This window comes from Symphalangus syndactylus, chromosome 4 (genome assembly GCF_028878055.3).
Source record: "Symphalangus syndactylus isolate Jambi chromosome 4, NHGRI_mSymSyn1-v2.1_pri, whole genome shotgun sequence".
In the NCBI taxonomy this organism is placed as follows: domain Eukaryota; kingdom Metazoa; phylum Chordata; class Mammalia; order Primates; family Hylobatidae; genus Symphalangus; species Symphalangus syndactylus.
The window spans coordinates 51,643,416-51,660,773 of record NC_072426.2 but is presented as its reverse complement, the minus strand read 5'-3'; the positions used below and the strand labels follow the sequence as shown (position 1 = coordinate 51,660,773).

General features: G+C 35.9%; 1 protein-coding gene across 15 annotated transcripts in view; it reads left to right on the top strand.

Annotated features, from left to right (window-relative positions):
- Nucleotides 1-17,358, top strand: part of AFG2A (AFG2 AAA ATPase homolog A) — a 384,876-nt gene that overhangs the window by 150,959 nt on the left and 216,559 nt on the right. For 8 of the 15 annotated variants that reach the window (XM_055274649.2, XM_055274648.2, XM_055274646.2 and 5 more), the window contains one exon: nt 1,327-1,453. In XM_055274649.2, the coding sequence (XP_055130624.1) occupies nt 1,327-1,453 (127 nt within the window). Of the gene's footprint in view, nt 1-1,326; nt 1,454-1,559; nt 5,767-13,491; nt 17,326-17,358 lie in introns of those variants that run through there. The other 7 variants (XM_063637925.1, XM_063637928.1, XM_063637924.1 and 4 more) reach the window with 2 other exon arrangements.

Here is a 17,358-nt window from a genome sequence, read left to right as displayed (position 1 = left end):
TTGAGTTTACTTCTTTTTTTTTCTTTTTTTGGGACAAAATCTCACTCTGTTGCCCAGGCTGGAGTGCAGTGGCATGATCTCCGCCCACTGCAACCTCCACCTCCCAGGTTCAAGGTATTCTCATGCTGCGGCCTCCTGAGTAGCTGGGATTACATGTGCATGCTACCACACCTGACTAATTTTTTTATTTTTTTTAGTAGAGATGGGGTTTGGCCATGTTGGCCAGGCTGGTCTTGAACTGCTGGCCTCAAGTGACCCACCTGTCTCGGCCTCCCAAAGGTTTACAGGCGTGAGCTACTGCGCCTGGCCCGAGTTTATTTCTTAAAAACTTATATTTAGTCATTTTTTTGTGGTCAAAGGACATGAAGTTAAAATAAAGGATAGTTTGTTTAGAACTGGCTTTGTAATTGACTTGGTACATAAACCAAAGGAAAAAACTAGCATGCTTTCTTTGCCTATTTCTTTGCCTATTTGCCTTAAGAAATGGGGATTGTGGTGATTACCTACCTTCTGATGTGTTTTAAAAATATTCTTTTTTTTTTTTTTTTTGGAGACGGAGTCTCGCTCTGTCACCCAGGCTGGAGTGCAGTGGCGCAATCTCGGCTCACTGCAAGCTCCGCCTCCCAGGTTCACGCCATTCTCCTGCCTCAGCCTCTCCGAGTAGCTGGGACTACAGGCGCCCGCCACCATGCCCGGCTAATTTTTTTTTTTGTATTTTTAGTAGAGACGGGGTTTCGCCATGGTCTCGATCTCCTGACCTCGTGATCTGCCCGCCTCGGCCTCCCAAAGTGCTGGGATTACAAGCATGAGCCACTGTGCCCGGCCTTAAAAATATTCTTAATATTTATGAAGAAACATCAGAAATATCCCAGTTGTTATGGATGCGTAATGAGTTTTTTATTTCACATAGACTTTAGGTTTCATGTGAGGAATGGGTTTGCATCTTACTCAGTTTTTTATTCTAATTTCTGTCAACATATTTACCATGTAGAATATAAACATTCATTGAACAATTCTCTATGTATTTGATGAGCTATTTTAAATAATCTTGTATCTTGTTTTCCAGTGTTTTTATTTCTGACATTTATTTAAATATTTTTGTTTTAGAATGAAAATGAACATGGTTGATGATAAAGGAAAATAAATGATTTGAATACATTTTGTTTTGAGATATGATAATGCAGTAAATAAAGTCTCAAAGGCATACTTCATATTCGAAAATAGACATGATTTTTCTTGTTATAGACTATAGAACCTTTAAAAATTAATAGATATAGTATTTGAAGATAGGTAAAGATATTTTTTAAACTGTATTTTCAAAATCAGTTCTTTAGGTGCTGGGAATGTAGCCGATCGTGTTTTGGCTCAGCTCTTAACAGAAATGGATGGGATTGAACAGCTAAAGGATGTGACCATTTTGGCAGCTACTAACCGCCCAGATAGGATAGACAAGGTAAGAGTGAAGGCATTGTGGATATTATAAAATCAAGAACTGGCTCGTTTGATTTTATCAGGTTTTTGTTTTTGTCAAATTACTTTCTAATCAGTATTTCATTTAGAGGATATTGAAGAATGTGAAGCAGGTTCACTGTGGACTGGTTATCATCTTGTCTGAGTCTGGTAAGACAGAACATTCTTGCATACAAGTTATACGAAGCAAGTTTGCCACTTCCAGATGGGCAGCAAGATACAGCAGAAGCCTAGGATTCACTGCAAGCCAGTCTCTCAAGATTCAGGAAAGCTGCCCTGGGTGAATGGAATCTTGACTGCATATGCCCCACTTGCACTGCAGCTGAGGGCCTCTGGAAAGCACCCTGTTCTGGGTTTTATACACTGAGGATGTGAGACTCACTGGGCTAAAGTGTTGGAGGACATCCTGTTTCTAGGGGAGGACTGGAGTAGAGCCTGGGCTGTTCCAGCCGGTCCCTCCTTGTCTCAGGATGTTGCATTTCCCACACATGCTATAGTTATTCTTGAGGGCTATGAGGGGAAAGAGAGAACTGGGTCATTCCAAGACCACCCAGAGAGCTGTCCTACAAAGGATCTTAAACTAAAGGAAATGAAGAGAACAAAGGAAAGCTTTTATTTACATTTTTATTGCTTATGATTCAGTATTAATGAAACTATTTCATAACTCTTCAATATCTACTCCCCCATCTTGTATCTTACTTTTGGCATATTTCTCTAGAGAACTGAAGTTTTGAAATTCTTTGTTTCATCTAATTTATTCTTCCAGAGTTTTCAACATTTTCATCTATACGAAGATACATTCTAGGTATTTAGCAAGTACTAGTTAGACTCCAGTTACCATCAACACAATAACTTTGAAGAAGTACTGTCCTAATTGTTGTTTTTAAAGTAATTAGAATAAAAATAATGGATTCTTCTATTTTTTTAAGAAGTTACTCAGGCTGTCACATTAAATTAAGTAGTATAGGTGCAAAACCAGTCCTTTTAAACTATTACTACCACTTTTTCCCTAGGTCATAATTTAATAAAGGGTTCAGTAATTTAAGTTCCTCATCTATAATATGTAATATTTTATAAGGATTTAAGTTGAGTAAACATTTGCTCTCAGAGCATGAACCAGTTTCTCTTTTTTGTTGTTGTTAGCATTATTGCCTTGTGTATGACTTTATGAGCTACTTTATTCCTGTGTCTGTATACACATTCTTTCAGTTTTAAAAAATGTGATTTTTAAAAAAGACCCTTTCGAATGTAACTATTATGTGGCAAGAAAGCCTTGCTTTGGTTAGGTATTTTGCTATGTGATAAAGACCCTTTGGTAAAATGCAGGAAAGCTTTGGACCTTAAAAAATCATTCCATTCCTGTTACAGTATTTATTAGAAGATAGGTGAGTTCTGAGTATTTATAGAATCTGGGTTGGTGTTAAGGCATCTCTGAAGTCTATACAAAGTATAAGACTGTATCTTAACAAGGACTATAGAAACTGCTGAAAGAGCCCTTAAAGTTTACCTAATTCTGCCTCTGGTTTCACAAATAAAGGATGCTGAATCCAGAAAAATCTTTCTCCTGGTAAGAATTCATTGTATTTTTATAATATTTATTTCCTGGTTTCCCTGTGGTTAATAAGCTCTAAAATGTCTTAGGATTTTTGTCACTACGGCCTAATCTGATAGTAGCCTTCTTTGGCTTCCTAATGTTGGGTGTCCTCGATAGTAGATATATTTCTTGAAGTAGGATGTAAGGCTTACAGTAAACTTAACTGCATTTTTCTAAATCAAGCTGTCTGACTTGGCCTGTTTAGTGCTTGTATTGTTGTTTTCTTTCTGTGTAACAAATTACCACAAATTTAGCAGCTTCGCACCCATTTGTTAGTTCACATTTCTTAGGTTAGAACGTGGGCACAGCATGACTAGTTTGTCTGCTCAGGATTTAAACTAAAGACTGAAAACACAGTGTTGGCTGGACTGCATTCTCATTAGGAGCTCGTGTTTCTAAGCTCACATGATTGTGGCACAGCTCACTTGTGACTGGGGCTGAGGACTAAAGACTGAATTTCCTTACTTGATGTCAGCTAGGAACCACTCTCAGCTCCTAAAGACTACCCACATTCCTTGCCACACAGCCCCCTCCTCCGTCGGAAACAGCAATGGAAAACTCCATTATGTTTCCTCCCTGTCACACTTCAAATTTCCTTTGCCAGGAAAAGCCCTGTCCCTTTGGAGGGCTCATCTGATGAGGTTAGCCTTATTGAGGAAAAATCTCTGGACCTTGAAGTCAGTTGATTCAGGATCCTGCAAAAGCCCTTCACGGTAGCACCTAGATTAGCATTTGGTTGAATAAGTGGGAGAAGATATGTTTCTATCAGGGTGATACAAGACAGGCCAGCCCCAGAATTGGGGCATAGCCTAGGAGGGTTCTTCGTTATCCCCAGGAAAGAATTCAAGAGCTTGCTGGTGGTGTTAGACAGCAATCTTTTATTGATTGGTACTGCCCCTTGTGGTGCAGGGCTAACTCATAAACAGTGCACCCAGAGTTGGCAAGGTATGGGCTTTTGGCAATTGTATTTATATTCACTTATGCTCACTTTCATTTACATGCAAATTAAAGGGTGAGTTAACACAAATTGATTCTATGAAAGGGCAACTTCTGGGTCACTGCCATGGAAAGGGGTGGTAACTTTTGAGTCGTTGCCATGACATTTGTCAACTGCCATGGTTCTGGTGGCAGTGTCTTATGCCAGTGAGCATTGAGCGCAGCCAGAGATCGCTTTTGTTGCCATCTGCTGGCTTTGGCCAGTTTCTTCACTTTTCCCCATCTGGACTAGATCCTGTTTTGTTCAGCAGAGTTTTCACCAGAAAACAAGTCCTGTTGGTCTCCTATCTCATTCCCCCCTCACAGATTAGAAACTCCTCCTTAATCTTAAAAGGGCTGCAGATGGGCACAGGTCTATCTTCTGTAAGTGCTTTCTGCTGATTTTATAAACATAGGCTCTGCCTAGCATGGGAGGAGTAAAAATCTCTGGATACCTGATCTAAGGAGCCCAACAGCAGGATATTTTCATTTTCTGGGTCAGAAGATAAGATGAGTTGGAAGCCTTGTGCCAGCATCATCTTTATGTTGACTTTAGAAGATACAAGCTTTACTAGGAGGTTAAACAAGAAAATTACAATTATAAGGAAGAGAAAACTTAATGCTCCTATGCCCACCCACAGCATCACATTATTTATCTGTGTGTTTGTGAAATAATAGCTTTAAGTCTTCTAGAGGTTTGTAAGTTATGGTGTCTTCCTCTTATACCTGCAGGGACTTATAAGAAACAGGTTTAATCCTGGACAGCTGTATCCAGCTAGTGATTCTCTAATGTTTGACAGCAGTGGAGGTCCTTAACAATACCTGATAGGGGTCCTTCCATTTTGGGTTGTAATTGATCATCAGGGGATCTTTCTTTTTAAGTTCTTAGTAAGACTAAGTCTGGTTAAACGAGGAACTATTTTTTCTTTGTGGGAAACGGCAACACTTTATTTTCGTAATTTTGAAAGGCCTTTTGAACCTGGCCTAAATTCCAAGAGCAGGGGTGGCATAGTGAAGTGTGTCCAACCCCCTATTTCCCATCATGGCCTGAATTAGTTTTTTAGGTTTCTGTAGGATTTCCTTTGGCCAGGGAACTTATAAGTCAAAAGACATATAGCCAATTAAACATTTTAGGCCAGAGAGTTATGGAGGTGGCTTAAAACATTTTAAGCAATATAGGAGTCAAATATTAAAAGACAAAAATAAGGTTATATATCAAGAAAAACCAAGAGCATCGAATCAAGCTATACTGGGGGAAAACAGTGTTCCTGTAGACCTCTAAGGCAAAACACTCTAGTATCAGGCCGTAACAGCAGTCAGAACCAGAGGAGAAACAAGTCACAGGAGCTGACAAAAAAGCTAAAGGAGAGTTACACAAATCTGAGAAGCTTTCGAAAGAAATAAATCACAGAATTGAAAAAGCAAAAATTCTGGTAAGTTAGCAAATTATACCTTAAGAAAACCTGGCTCTAACACCTAGACCATTTTCAAGAAAGTCTACCACAAACAGTTTTCCTTCAGTCACAGCCAGCTTAATCACACACAAAACTCCCCTCACAAATTCCCTTTCACAAACCCCATTATCACCCACACAGACCATCCGTGACATGTCTGGACCTTGTGACCTGTCCTATACCATCTCCCTCTCAAACAACCAGTTACTTTACTCTAGGACAAGAATCCACCATGCAAGGTCCCTCATACAAAATCACTTTCTTTATATCATTCCCCCCCCACACACACACAAAATATATATATATATGTGTGTGTGTATATATATGTGTGTGTGTGTATACGTGTGTGTGTGTATATATATATATATCTTTTATCCACACTTTCATCATATCCCTCTTTTTATTCACTGATTCCCTCTTATTTTGAACCATGGCCTAAATGTGCTGTATATATTCGGTAGTTATGGTGGGGAAAGTGCTTTCAGTATTTAGTGATAATTGTAAACAAGTTTAATATTTAATTCATTTCTATTTCAGGTAGAACTCCATGTGGAACGTGAATTTTTTTTAACTATACTTTTGTTACTACTCAGATGATATATACTATATCAAAAGTGTATGTCCTTGTCAAGTTCTCTGAAGTTTGTGAAATACAAGAGAATATGCAGTAAAATTTTAAGTCTGTTTCCTTTCCAGATACTTTTTCTCTGAAGAACTACTGTGGAACATTACTTATATTGTTTAATAGTACTGCAAAGTTGTTTCCACACTTGTATGATTAGCACATAATGTTCAAACCGTGCCATGAATGTGCTGGTAGAAACAAAACAATTTTAAGGACAATTAAAACAGCAACATCCTGTTTTGAAATAAAGACACAGTTTTTACCATCTTTATTGTCTGGAAGAAACTGTAGTAGGAATAAAAGAGGTGACAAAGAGTTAAAGTACATTTTATGTTTTTAGGCTAAAACTGATTTTAAAAAAAGACCATTGTAGGGTCAAAGAAATATATATAGTGTAATTTTAGCTACATTAAATCCAGGCATTTGGCCTTTTAAATTAGCTAGCGTATTTTACAATCTTGTTGCCTCTTACCCCACAACCTCTATGTTATGATTTTAGGTTAGTATGTTAAAACAAGGAGAATTCCTGGACTGTCACAGGACTGAAATTGATATCATTATGTTACCCATGTGTTGTGCATATTTAGTGTCTCTTTTTGACAATATTTCAGTTTCATGTCTTCTGGGGAGACTAAAGCCGAAGTTTCTTGGGGATTCTGGTGTTTCAGCAAAGACAGTGAGACACATAGCTCAAGAACTGCGTTATTTTACTCCTTGCTATGTCACATTTACATGTCAGACTCATTTGCACACTAGGCTGAGTGAAATAATTGCTTGTGATGTCCCTAAGTCCCCTAGGTTTTTTTCTACCTCCTGCTGGATTGTGAAGAGAAGTTGAAGTTGCATCCTCTAGTGTTCATTTTGCGTAAGAGTGACAGGATGTGGTAGGACAGATGAAGATTAATGAGATTGTGTGATGTCAAGTAGGCTCATTGTCTTTAGATTGATTGCTGATGGTCTGGATTTCCGTAGCATCAGGAGAGTTTAGAAACAAACAACTAATTTATTAATGATGCCCAAATAATAGTTAAATGCCCAAACTTTTGGAGTTTGTTGTTCACTGTTAACAGCTGCTGTGTGGCCCCTTTAGAAGTGTCCAGTCCATGACATTTTATACATTTGTGTTGAATCTTAAGGAAAACACGATCATGTCTTCTTTCTCAGGTGATAAGCATGCCTCAAAATAGTTTTAATTCTGTGAATATCTTTGAATTCAGTTTATTTGGGTACTTTTAGTACTGATACCTACGATATAACAAGCTCCTAATAAGAACTATTAAATTATAAGCATTATCCCTAGAGTATAAACCTATACACTTTTCTTGTAGTAGGAAATTTGAAGGACTTCAAAAATTTTAATTTAAGCCATCTATGGAAAAGATTGCCCAATTGAGAAAAATTGTGAAAGTTATGTAGAAGTCTTGAATAATTTTGGTTTCAGGATTATTTTCTATTGTTGTGTTAGACTCATGGAGGTAGTAAATTGGCATTAATTGTCCTTACAGTTTTTCTGGAAGAGGAAATGTGCTTAATGAGCTCAATAAGACATAACATTTTGTTTTCTTACATTGTTGCAAATTGAAGTTGGGTTTTGTTGTTTGTTTGTTTTGAGATGCAGGTCTGGCTGTGTTGCCCAGGCCGAAGTGCAGTGTCTATTCACAGATCGTAAAGTAGTGCAGCTTTGGACTCAAGCAATCTCTTGCCTCAGCCTCCCAAGTAGCTAAGATTATAGGTGTGCACCACAGCATCCAGCTTAGAATTTAGTTTTCTAGAAAGTTTTATGACATGGGGAAAAGTTAATTAGCAATATTTAGAAATGTCCACAAATAAAAAGCTAAATATACGTATCTTCCAGTATTCAAATGACTAGTATTCCAAAAATACCCTCAGAAGAAAGGCTACAAATATTTGTTCATTCTCCATTTTTCCCAGTTATAACTATTGCTTTTCTAATATTACTCTTCTTAGCTAAGTCAGAACTAAAAAAAAAAAAGCTGCAAGGACTAATTGACATTAATAGTTCAAATGAATCATAATTCTTTACTTTCCCAAAAGTATTTAAGGAATGGATGCCTATTAATCTTTTACATTGTTTATCAAAATGATGTGAATAGTCTTTGGTGAGCCATAATAAGATTAGAGCTGGAAAGCGTCCTGTATAGTTGTTTTCCAATTTCAGCTTTATCATCTTTACACAAGACTCTCATAAGTGTTTTAGTTATTGTTGCTGGATTCTTCTTTTGTTTGTTTTTTAAAGCTCCAGGTGTTTTAACATCTATGACAGTTCTTCTTCTTTATCTTCTGTGGCAGCCCCTTCCAAGTTTTGGCTTTGGGGATAGAGAATTGGGAGAGATCAGAGAAGAGAGACTGGTGAGAGGTTGTATGCATATGTGGGTCTTACTTCATTTTGATGTTCATAAGATAAAGACGCTTTATCTCAAGAGTTGGCAGACTATGGCCTTTAAGCCAAACGTGACCCACCAACTGGTTTTGCACATCCCATTGTCTAAGAATAGTGTTTACATATTTAAATGATTAGGAAAATACTTTAAAAGTGTTTTTTTGTGACATATGAAAATTATATGAAATTCAACTTTCAGTCCCCATAAATAAAGCTTTATTAGAACACATCCACACTAATTTGATTATATTTTGTCTGTTACTGCTTTTGCACTACTGTAGTAGAGTAGTTACAGTACAGACTTATGGCCTATAAAGCCTAAATAATATACTCTGGACCTTTGCAGAAGAAGTTTCCTGACTCTTGATTTGTCCTTGTAAGTTTTTAGAAGATTAGTAGCCTTTAATGTCTGTTGTTCATATATGAGCCTCACGTTTTCTTTTCTTTTTAAAAAAGATTATTTATTTTAATTGACATAAAAATTGTATCTGTAGAGTACAACATGTTGTTTTGATAATTGTGTATACACTGTGGAATGGCTAAATCAAGCTATTTAACATGTGCATTACTTCACATACTTCTTATTTTTTTGTGATGAGGACACTTAAAACCAACTCTTTTAGTAATTTTTAAGTATACAATGTATTGTTATTAACGATAGTCACCATGCAATACAATAGACCTCTTGAACGTATTCCTCCTATTTAACTGAAGGTTTGTATCCTTTGACCAGTATCTCCCCAACTCCCTTAGACCTCCAGGCCTTGATAACCACCATTCTACTTTCTGCTTTTATGAGTTCAACTTTTTAAGACTCCACATATAAGCGAGATCATGCACTATTTGCCTTTCTTTGTCTGGCTTATTTCACTTAGCATAATGTCCTCTAGGTTGATCCATGTTGTCACAAATGACAGGATTTCCTTTTAATAAAGGTTGAATAGGATTACCTTCTGTATACATACCACATTTTCTTTATCCGCTTATTCTTCAGTGAATACTTAGGTTGATTCCATGACTTGGATATTGTGAATAATGCTGCAGTGAACATGGAATGCAGATGTCTCTTGGACATACTGATTTCATTTCGTTTGGATATATACTCAATAGTGGAATTGCTGGATCATAAGATAGTTTTATTTTAACATTTTTAGGAACTTCCACACTATTTTCTGTAATATCTGAAGTAATTACCTTCCTATCAACAGTGTACGAGGGGTCTCTTTTCTCCACATCCTCACCAACACTTATTTTTCATGTTTTTGACAATAGCTATTCTAACAGGTATGAAATGGTATCTCATTGTGGTTTTCATTGGCATTTCTCTGATGATTAGTGATGTTGAGCACTTAAAAAATATACCTGTTGGCTATTTGTATGTCTTCTGAGAAATGTCTATTCAGGTCTTTTGCCCATTTTTTAATCAGGTCATTTGTTGCTGTTGAGTTCCTTATAAATTTTGGTATTTTAGATTTTAACACCTTATCAGGTTTGGTTTACAAACATATTCTCTCATTTTATAGGTTGTCTCTTCACTATGTTGAATGTTTCCTTTGCTGTGCAGAGGCTTTTTCGCTTCATGTAATCCCATTAGTCTATTTTTTTCTTTTGTTGTCTGTGCTTTTGAGGTCGTGTTCAAAAAATTATTGTCCAGGCCAGTGTCATGGAACATTTTCCCTATAACTTCTTTCAGTAGTTTTTCAGTTTTAGCTCTTTATTCATTTTTAATTCATTTTGAGTTGAATGAGCCACAGAGTTTTTTTTTAAAGATCGTTTAAACATGTTTAACACATAAGTTTTCTGAAGATACATTGTAAGTCATATATGAGTAAAAAATATAATACTGAACTTAAATAATAGTAGGGAGGCTGAATTAACTTATTTCAAGTGTACACCATCCCCTCTTGAAAGCTCTCTTAATCTTTAATTTTTTTAAATACATTTTCTTCCACTAAATACTTATTTTTTCCAACTGACTGACTCCCTAAAACTCATAAATCTACGATTTTTATTACGTGAGTAATGTAAATATTTATTCATGGCACCTGAATCTTAAAGTTCCATTGGTTATTAGCTTTTTGTAATTGTGAGTTGTATGCCCTTTTTAGTATTTAGCATCATTGGGATTTTCAGGCTTAGATTTCTAAATTTTGAAAGATTCTGTGTTTAGATATATTTGTTTAGTAAATAATATTTGATGTTGTCAGCATGAATTGAAGTATGTTTAATATTAGAGAAAGTAATGCCATAATAAAATACATGTTGCTGTCAATACCCAAGGTCTAAAAGAAATTTTTTTTTTCAAGATTGGAGAGGACATAGAAGCCTCCATGGTCTAGATGACCCATCTGATACATTGACACCTGTTGTAAAATCCCAACCCATCATTTCTTCATCCTTTGCTTATTCACCCACACTGATGGGGAACTATTAACTCACAAAATAGACCATTTCATTTTTGTGTCAGACTGTTAGGAAGTTCTTTAATCTGATGAACCAGCAGCTGTTCGTCTCCCTAAACCTTCTATACATCTACCTGATTTTATTCCAAAATCTGTAAAGAACAGTTTTTAATCCTTCTTCTATATGGTGTTCCTTTATTTTTTTAAAACTGTTAGGTATCTTGTCTTTACACTTTATCTCACTAACCAGTCTTTTGTTTTTCAGGCTTGAGATTTTGGATTATTTCATATGCCATTCTTTTTCCGTCTAAAGCATTCTCATCCTTTTCTATTTGTCCTTTTCACTCTGAAGTTGTCACATCCACCAACAAATATATAATGATTGGTTGTGTTCTATCAGTACAGAACTTAGTGAGACTCCTGCTGCCTCTACTCTGAATACCTTGCTTCTACTAATGCATTCCAGGATTTTGTTAGCTTATTTGTCAGCTGCACATTGAGATTGCTATTGAATAAAGTCATCAAGAACAACAACAAAGGTGGAAAGCCCAGGTCTTTCTTCAAAGTCTGCTAAATAATAGTTTTCACGCCTTGGGCTTGTGCAGTTAATTTAAGTTTCAGCAACTGAGGCACAATATATACCAGATATAGAAGTTATCCTCCAAAATTAGCTCCTCTAAGTTTCTCCTACTTTTCACATGATTCCCAGATATTCTTTTCTTTAAGTCCAAGTGATTTCCCAATTATTTCCATGGCTGTGGCTACAAAGGCTTTAGGCCATAGGAATAGAGGAATTTATTCTTACTAAATTCATCTTATTAGATTTGATTAATCTTCCCAACTTGTCAACTGTGGGATCTTGTTTCTGTCATTCTCTATGTATTTCTTTATTCATTGATAGCAAAGGCACTATATATCTTAAATACCAAGAAGAATTTATATAGCTTTCTTTTTGAAAAATTGTTTAAAGTATCTAGTTCAAGATCCCCAATCTAGGTGAACTTCATGGAACATTTAATTGACATGGAGATAATTAGGGGATATTCTGAAGAGTTACCAAAGAGAACTCCTAAAGAGAAACTAGATGGTTGAGATTATTTATGGAGGAAGAACAGATGAAAGTAAAATTCTGCTGTTAAGAATACTATCTGGGTAAAGAAATGCTTTCTGCTTTCTTTGATGGAAATAGATAAGAGTGAAGACTTATATTCATTCATTGAAATTCAGATAAATTCATAACCAAAGTTTTATTATATATATACCGTTAAGGTGAAGAGTTCAACACTAATCTAGTTTGAACTCCGTATATATCTAAAACCAGCTATTTTAATTTCTTTTAGCTTTAAGACAATGCTGAAATATGTACTTAATTTTCTGAATACTTCGCTCTTTTTTTAAAATTATTTCAATATATATTTTTTATGTTCCTGCAAAGGTACTTCAAACATCTCCATTTGGAGATATATATATATATAAAATCTGTAAAACAAGTTACGGGTTGGACAGGGGCCAAGTGGAGAAAAAAGTATCAATGCAAGATAAAACATACAACAAAAGGGAAGTAAGGAACCATCTACCCTGTGCTTCCAGAAAGCAGAAGAGATCAGAACTGGTGATGTTAGTCTGAGTCAAAGATGCCAAAAGGACCTTAGGAAGTGCTCTGTGAAAGCCATGGTTACCTTTGGTCTCACCATGGCTGGCATAGCCCTAGTGAGACAGAGCTTGACAGGTTTCATTCGTTTAGTCTGGTGCTCAGACTAGCAACAGATTCATTTCATAATTTTTTTTAATTTTATTATTATTATACTTTTAAGTTTTAGGGTACATGTGCACAACGTGCAGGTTTGTTACATATGTATACATGTACCATGTTGGTGTGCTGCGCCCATTAACTCTCATTTAGCATTAGGTATATCTCCTAATGCTATCCCTCCCCCCTCCCCCCACCCCACAACAGTCCGCAGTGTGTGGTATAGCTGCTGTTTCATGAATTTGTGATATTAGACTTATTGTATGAGGAGTTTTGTATTTTTCTTCTTTGAACTTTTTGCTTATAGTGCTTTGGGTACAGACCTTCCCAAACCTTAGTATTTCTGGATGAATTTTTCGAGAGTGCACAGCATTGGAAAGGAGCTTTTACATAATCCCAGCAGTGTAGCTGAGGAAATGGGTCTGGAGGAAAATGAGATTTGACACCTGTAACAGAGGATAAATATGATAGGGGCCAGAGTGGCTTATACAGAGTGTCATAAAAAAGCTCAAAACTAACAGAAACAAGCAATGGAAGAGTTAAGGCAGACAGATGGTTGCAGAGATCTTAGTTTCTGATGCTAGCTGTGTTGTTAACAGACTGTGTATTATTTGAAATAATTTATCCACATTGAGCATCTGTTTCTGTATCTGTGAAAAATGTACTAGATAATCTTTGATATATCATTCAAGCTCTACAATTATCTTCTTTTGTGACACAGAGACACAGACTAGAATAGAGATTCTCAATGTTATATAAAAGGATGTTATTTACCAAACAAGTTTCTGAGGTTTTTGTTTTTTGTTTTGTTTCTTTTTAGGTACCACCTTCCCAGACTTTCTTGTTATTGTAACATTTATTTCTTCAAACAGATCATAAAGCAAGCAGATATTATCCGGGTGTGCAAAAGTGATTAACCATGTGATTTTCAGAAAAAAAGAAGAAAAAGCAGTCAATCAGCCTTTAAGGCTGTTGTTGTATAATAAAAACCTACTTGACAGTTGAAGAACACCTTAACTTTTTCATTTAAAATTTATTACTCTTTGAAAAAGGAGAACTTGTTGAGCAGCATATTTTCTTCTTTCACAGATGTCTGATTAGCCTGCAATATTTTGGTTCTATTTAATATACCTTTAACTATTTTTTAATGAATATGAATGTAAAAATAATGTTGAGTTAGAATAGAAATATCTAACTGTGTGATCAAAGTTGAATCACTTTTAAATTTGAAAAAGCTTCTTGTTTTCTATTGTTAATGCTCCTAGAATCTTGTATTTGGGAACTAATGTTCAGTGTAGCCAAAACCTAAATCTGGAGCTATATATTGAATGTTTTAAAGTCATTAGTAGAAGGGAAATTTGGTGCCTAATTTTAAAGTACATAGAGAGTATTAACAATAATGAAGTGTCATTTTGTTCCTCGCATTCTGTGTGTGTGTGTGTGTGTGTGTGTGTGTGGTGTCAAAAAAGTTTCTGAAGGGGTCTATAATAGAAAACCTAGTTCCTTTGTGATATACACAATCTAGCTTGAAATTTTAATGCATTAAATTAATAAAACATGAAGAGTTTAAGCTTTGTAGCACTTGATTGATACATGCATCAGAATAAATTTGGAAAAAAATGAACCTTCATACATTTTGACTTCTCTGTTTTCTATTTGGTAACTTTGGTATTGCAGTTACTCTTTTTTGACACAAGATGGTGATGTTCACCTGAAATGTTTCCCGAGTACAGGCTCTACTGCGTTTAGAGGCTCCCCCTTATTTATCCAAAGAGCTGCTTAAAGAAATGAATGAAACTGGCTTTGCTTTAAGAGATAATAGTTGAAGAGAGCAAGAGAGTGTATCCTCTTTTATAACTGATTTAACAAATAATGATTCAAATTTAAGTGTGGGTTTGTGTGAGTTGAGGATTGGGAAGCTGAGAGCACTGGGAAAAAGGAAAGTTGAACAGTGGAGAATTAGCAGTCATTAGGTATGCAGTATGCATTAAGTCTATGTTATGTGTTTTACATATGATATCTAGTTAATTTTAGTCAAATATGAGCACTTGACATGTATTTTACAGAATACTAGTGCATTCCTTGTTTAATTGTGCAAGTTTGGAAGTGTGGTGTGTGTTTGTTCTTTCTTAAAAAAATTATGACGTATCATCAGCCAGTGTAGTAGCTTTATTCATAATTTAAGTGATACTATCTGTTTCATTTTTTAAAATACACAAGTTTCTTATATATAGTTAAATATGTATTTAACATAGTATCCAGCAATCTCAGTCCTAGATATTTACCCAAGAAAAATGAATAAATTGTCCAGCAAAGACCTGTTTGTAATGTTTATAGCAACTTTATTTATAACACCTAAACAACCCAAATGTCTACCTACATGAATGAATAAATAAGTTGCAACATGTCCATACAGTGAAATACTACTCAGTCATGAAAAGGAACAAATTATTGATATATGCAAAGATGGATAAATCTCAAAAGCATTATGCTAAGTAAAAATAGTCGGATATAAAAGACTATGCAATATACTGACATTGTGAGGACTGCAGGGACAGAAATCAGTTCGGGGATCTGAGGGAGGAAATTCACAGAGCAGCAATGGGAAACTTTTTGGAATGATGTAGATATTCTGTATCTTGGCTGTAGTGGTGATTATGGGACTGCATATACAGGGATACCTCGTTATATTGTGCTTTATTGCACTTTGCAAGTAGTGTATTTTTTATAAATTGAGTATTTGTGGTAACCCTGCAAGTCCATTGCTGCCATTTTTTCAACAGCATATGCTCACTTCACATTTTGGTGATTTTTGTAATATTTCAAACTTCCTTATTATTATGTTATCTTGATCTGGGATCAGTGATATTTAACATTATTATTGTAATTGTTTTAGTACACCATAAACCACACCCATGTAAGACAGCAAACCTAATAAATAAATGTTTTGTGTTCTGACTGCTCTGACAGCCAGCCATTTTTCTCTCTCTCTTCCTCTCTTTGGGCCTCCCTACTCCCTGAGACACAACAGTATTGAAATTAGGCCAAAGAATAACCCTACAATGATTTCCAAATGTTCACATTAAAGGTAGAGTCTCACATCTGTCACATTAATCAAATGCTAGAAATGATTACGTTTCATGAGAATGGCATGTCAAAAGCTGAGAGAGGCCAAAAGCTAGGCCTCTTGCACCAAATGTTTAGCCAAGTTGTAAATGCTGACGAAAAGTTCTTGAAGGAAATTAAAAGTGCTACTTCAGTGAACACATGAATGATAAGAAAGCAAAACAGCCTTATTACTGATATGGAGAAAGTTTTAGTGATCTGGATAGAAGATCAAACCAACTACAGCATTCTCTTAAGCCAAAGCCTAATCCAGAGCAAAGCCCTAATGCTCTTCAATTTTGTGTAGGCTGAGAAAGGTCAGGAAGCTGCAGAAGAAAAGTTGGCAGCTAGCAGAACTTGGGTCATGAAGTTTAAGGAAAGAAGCTATCTCCATAACATAAAAATGTAAGGTGAAGCAGCAAGTGCTGATGTAGAAACTATAGCCAGTTATACAGAAGATCTAGCTAAGATAATTAATGAAGGCGGTTAACTAAACAACAGATTTTTAATGTAGTAAAAACAGCCTTATATTAGAAGAAGATGGTAATCTAGGACTTTCATAGCTAGAGAAGAGAAATTAATGCCTGGCTTCTCGCTTCAAAGGATAGGGTGACTCTCTTGTTAGGGGCTAATGCAGCTGGTGACTTTACGTGGAAGCCAGTGCTCATTTACCATTCTGAAAATCCTAGGATTCAGAACAGTTATGTTAAGTCTACTCTGCTTGTGCTCTACCAACAGAACAACAAAGCCTGGTTGACAGCACATCTGTTTACGGCACAGTTTTCTCAATATTTGAAGCTCACTGTTGAGACCTACTGCTGAGGAAAAAAAAAAGATTCGTTTTGAAATGTTACTGTTCATTGACAATGCACATGGTTACTCAAGGCTCTAATGGAAATGCACAAGGAGAACTAATGTTTTTGTGTCTGCTAAAACAGTATGTATTCTGCAGCCTATGGATGAAGGAGTAATATTGACTTTCAAGTCTTATGATATAAGAAATACATTTCTTAAGGCTATTGCTGCTGTAATAGTGGATATGGGCAAAGTAAACCTCTTTGAAAGGAGTCACCATTCTAGATGCCATGAAGATCATTCATGATTTATGGGAGGAGGTGAAAATATGTCAACTTTAACAGGAGTTTAGAAGAAGTTGATTCCAGCCCTCAGGGATAACTTTGAGGGCTTCAAGACATCAGTGGAGGAAGTAACTACAGATAAGGTAGATATAGCAAAAGAGCTAGAATTAGAAGTGGAGTGTGAAGTTGGGACTGAATTGCTGCAATCTCATGATCAAATTAGAATGGATGAGGAGTTACTTCTTATGGCTGAGGAAATAAAGTGATTTCTTGAGATGGAATCTACTCCTGTGAAGATGCTGTGAACATTGTTGAAATGGGAGCTAAGGATTTAGTATATCATATATGTTTAGTTGATAAAACAGCAGGGTTTGAGAGGATTGACTCCAGCTTTAAAGGAAGTTCTACTGTGGTTTACCCTATCAAATAGCATTACATGCTACAAAGATATCTTTCATGAAAGGAAGAGTCAGTCGATGTGGCATACTTTATTGTCTTTTTTT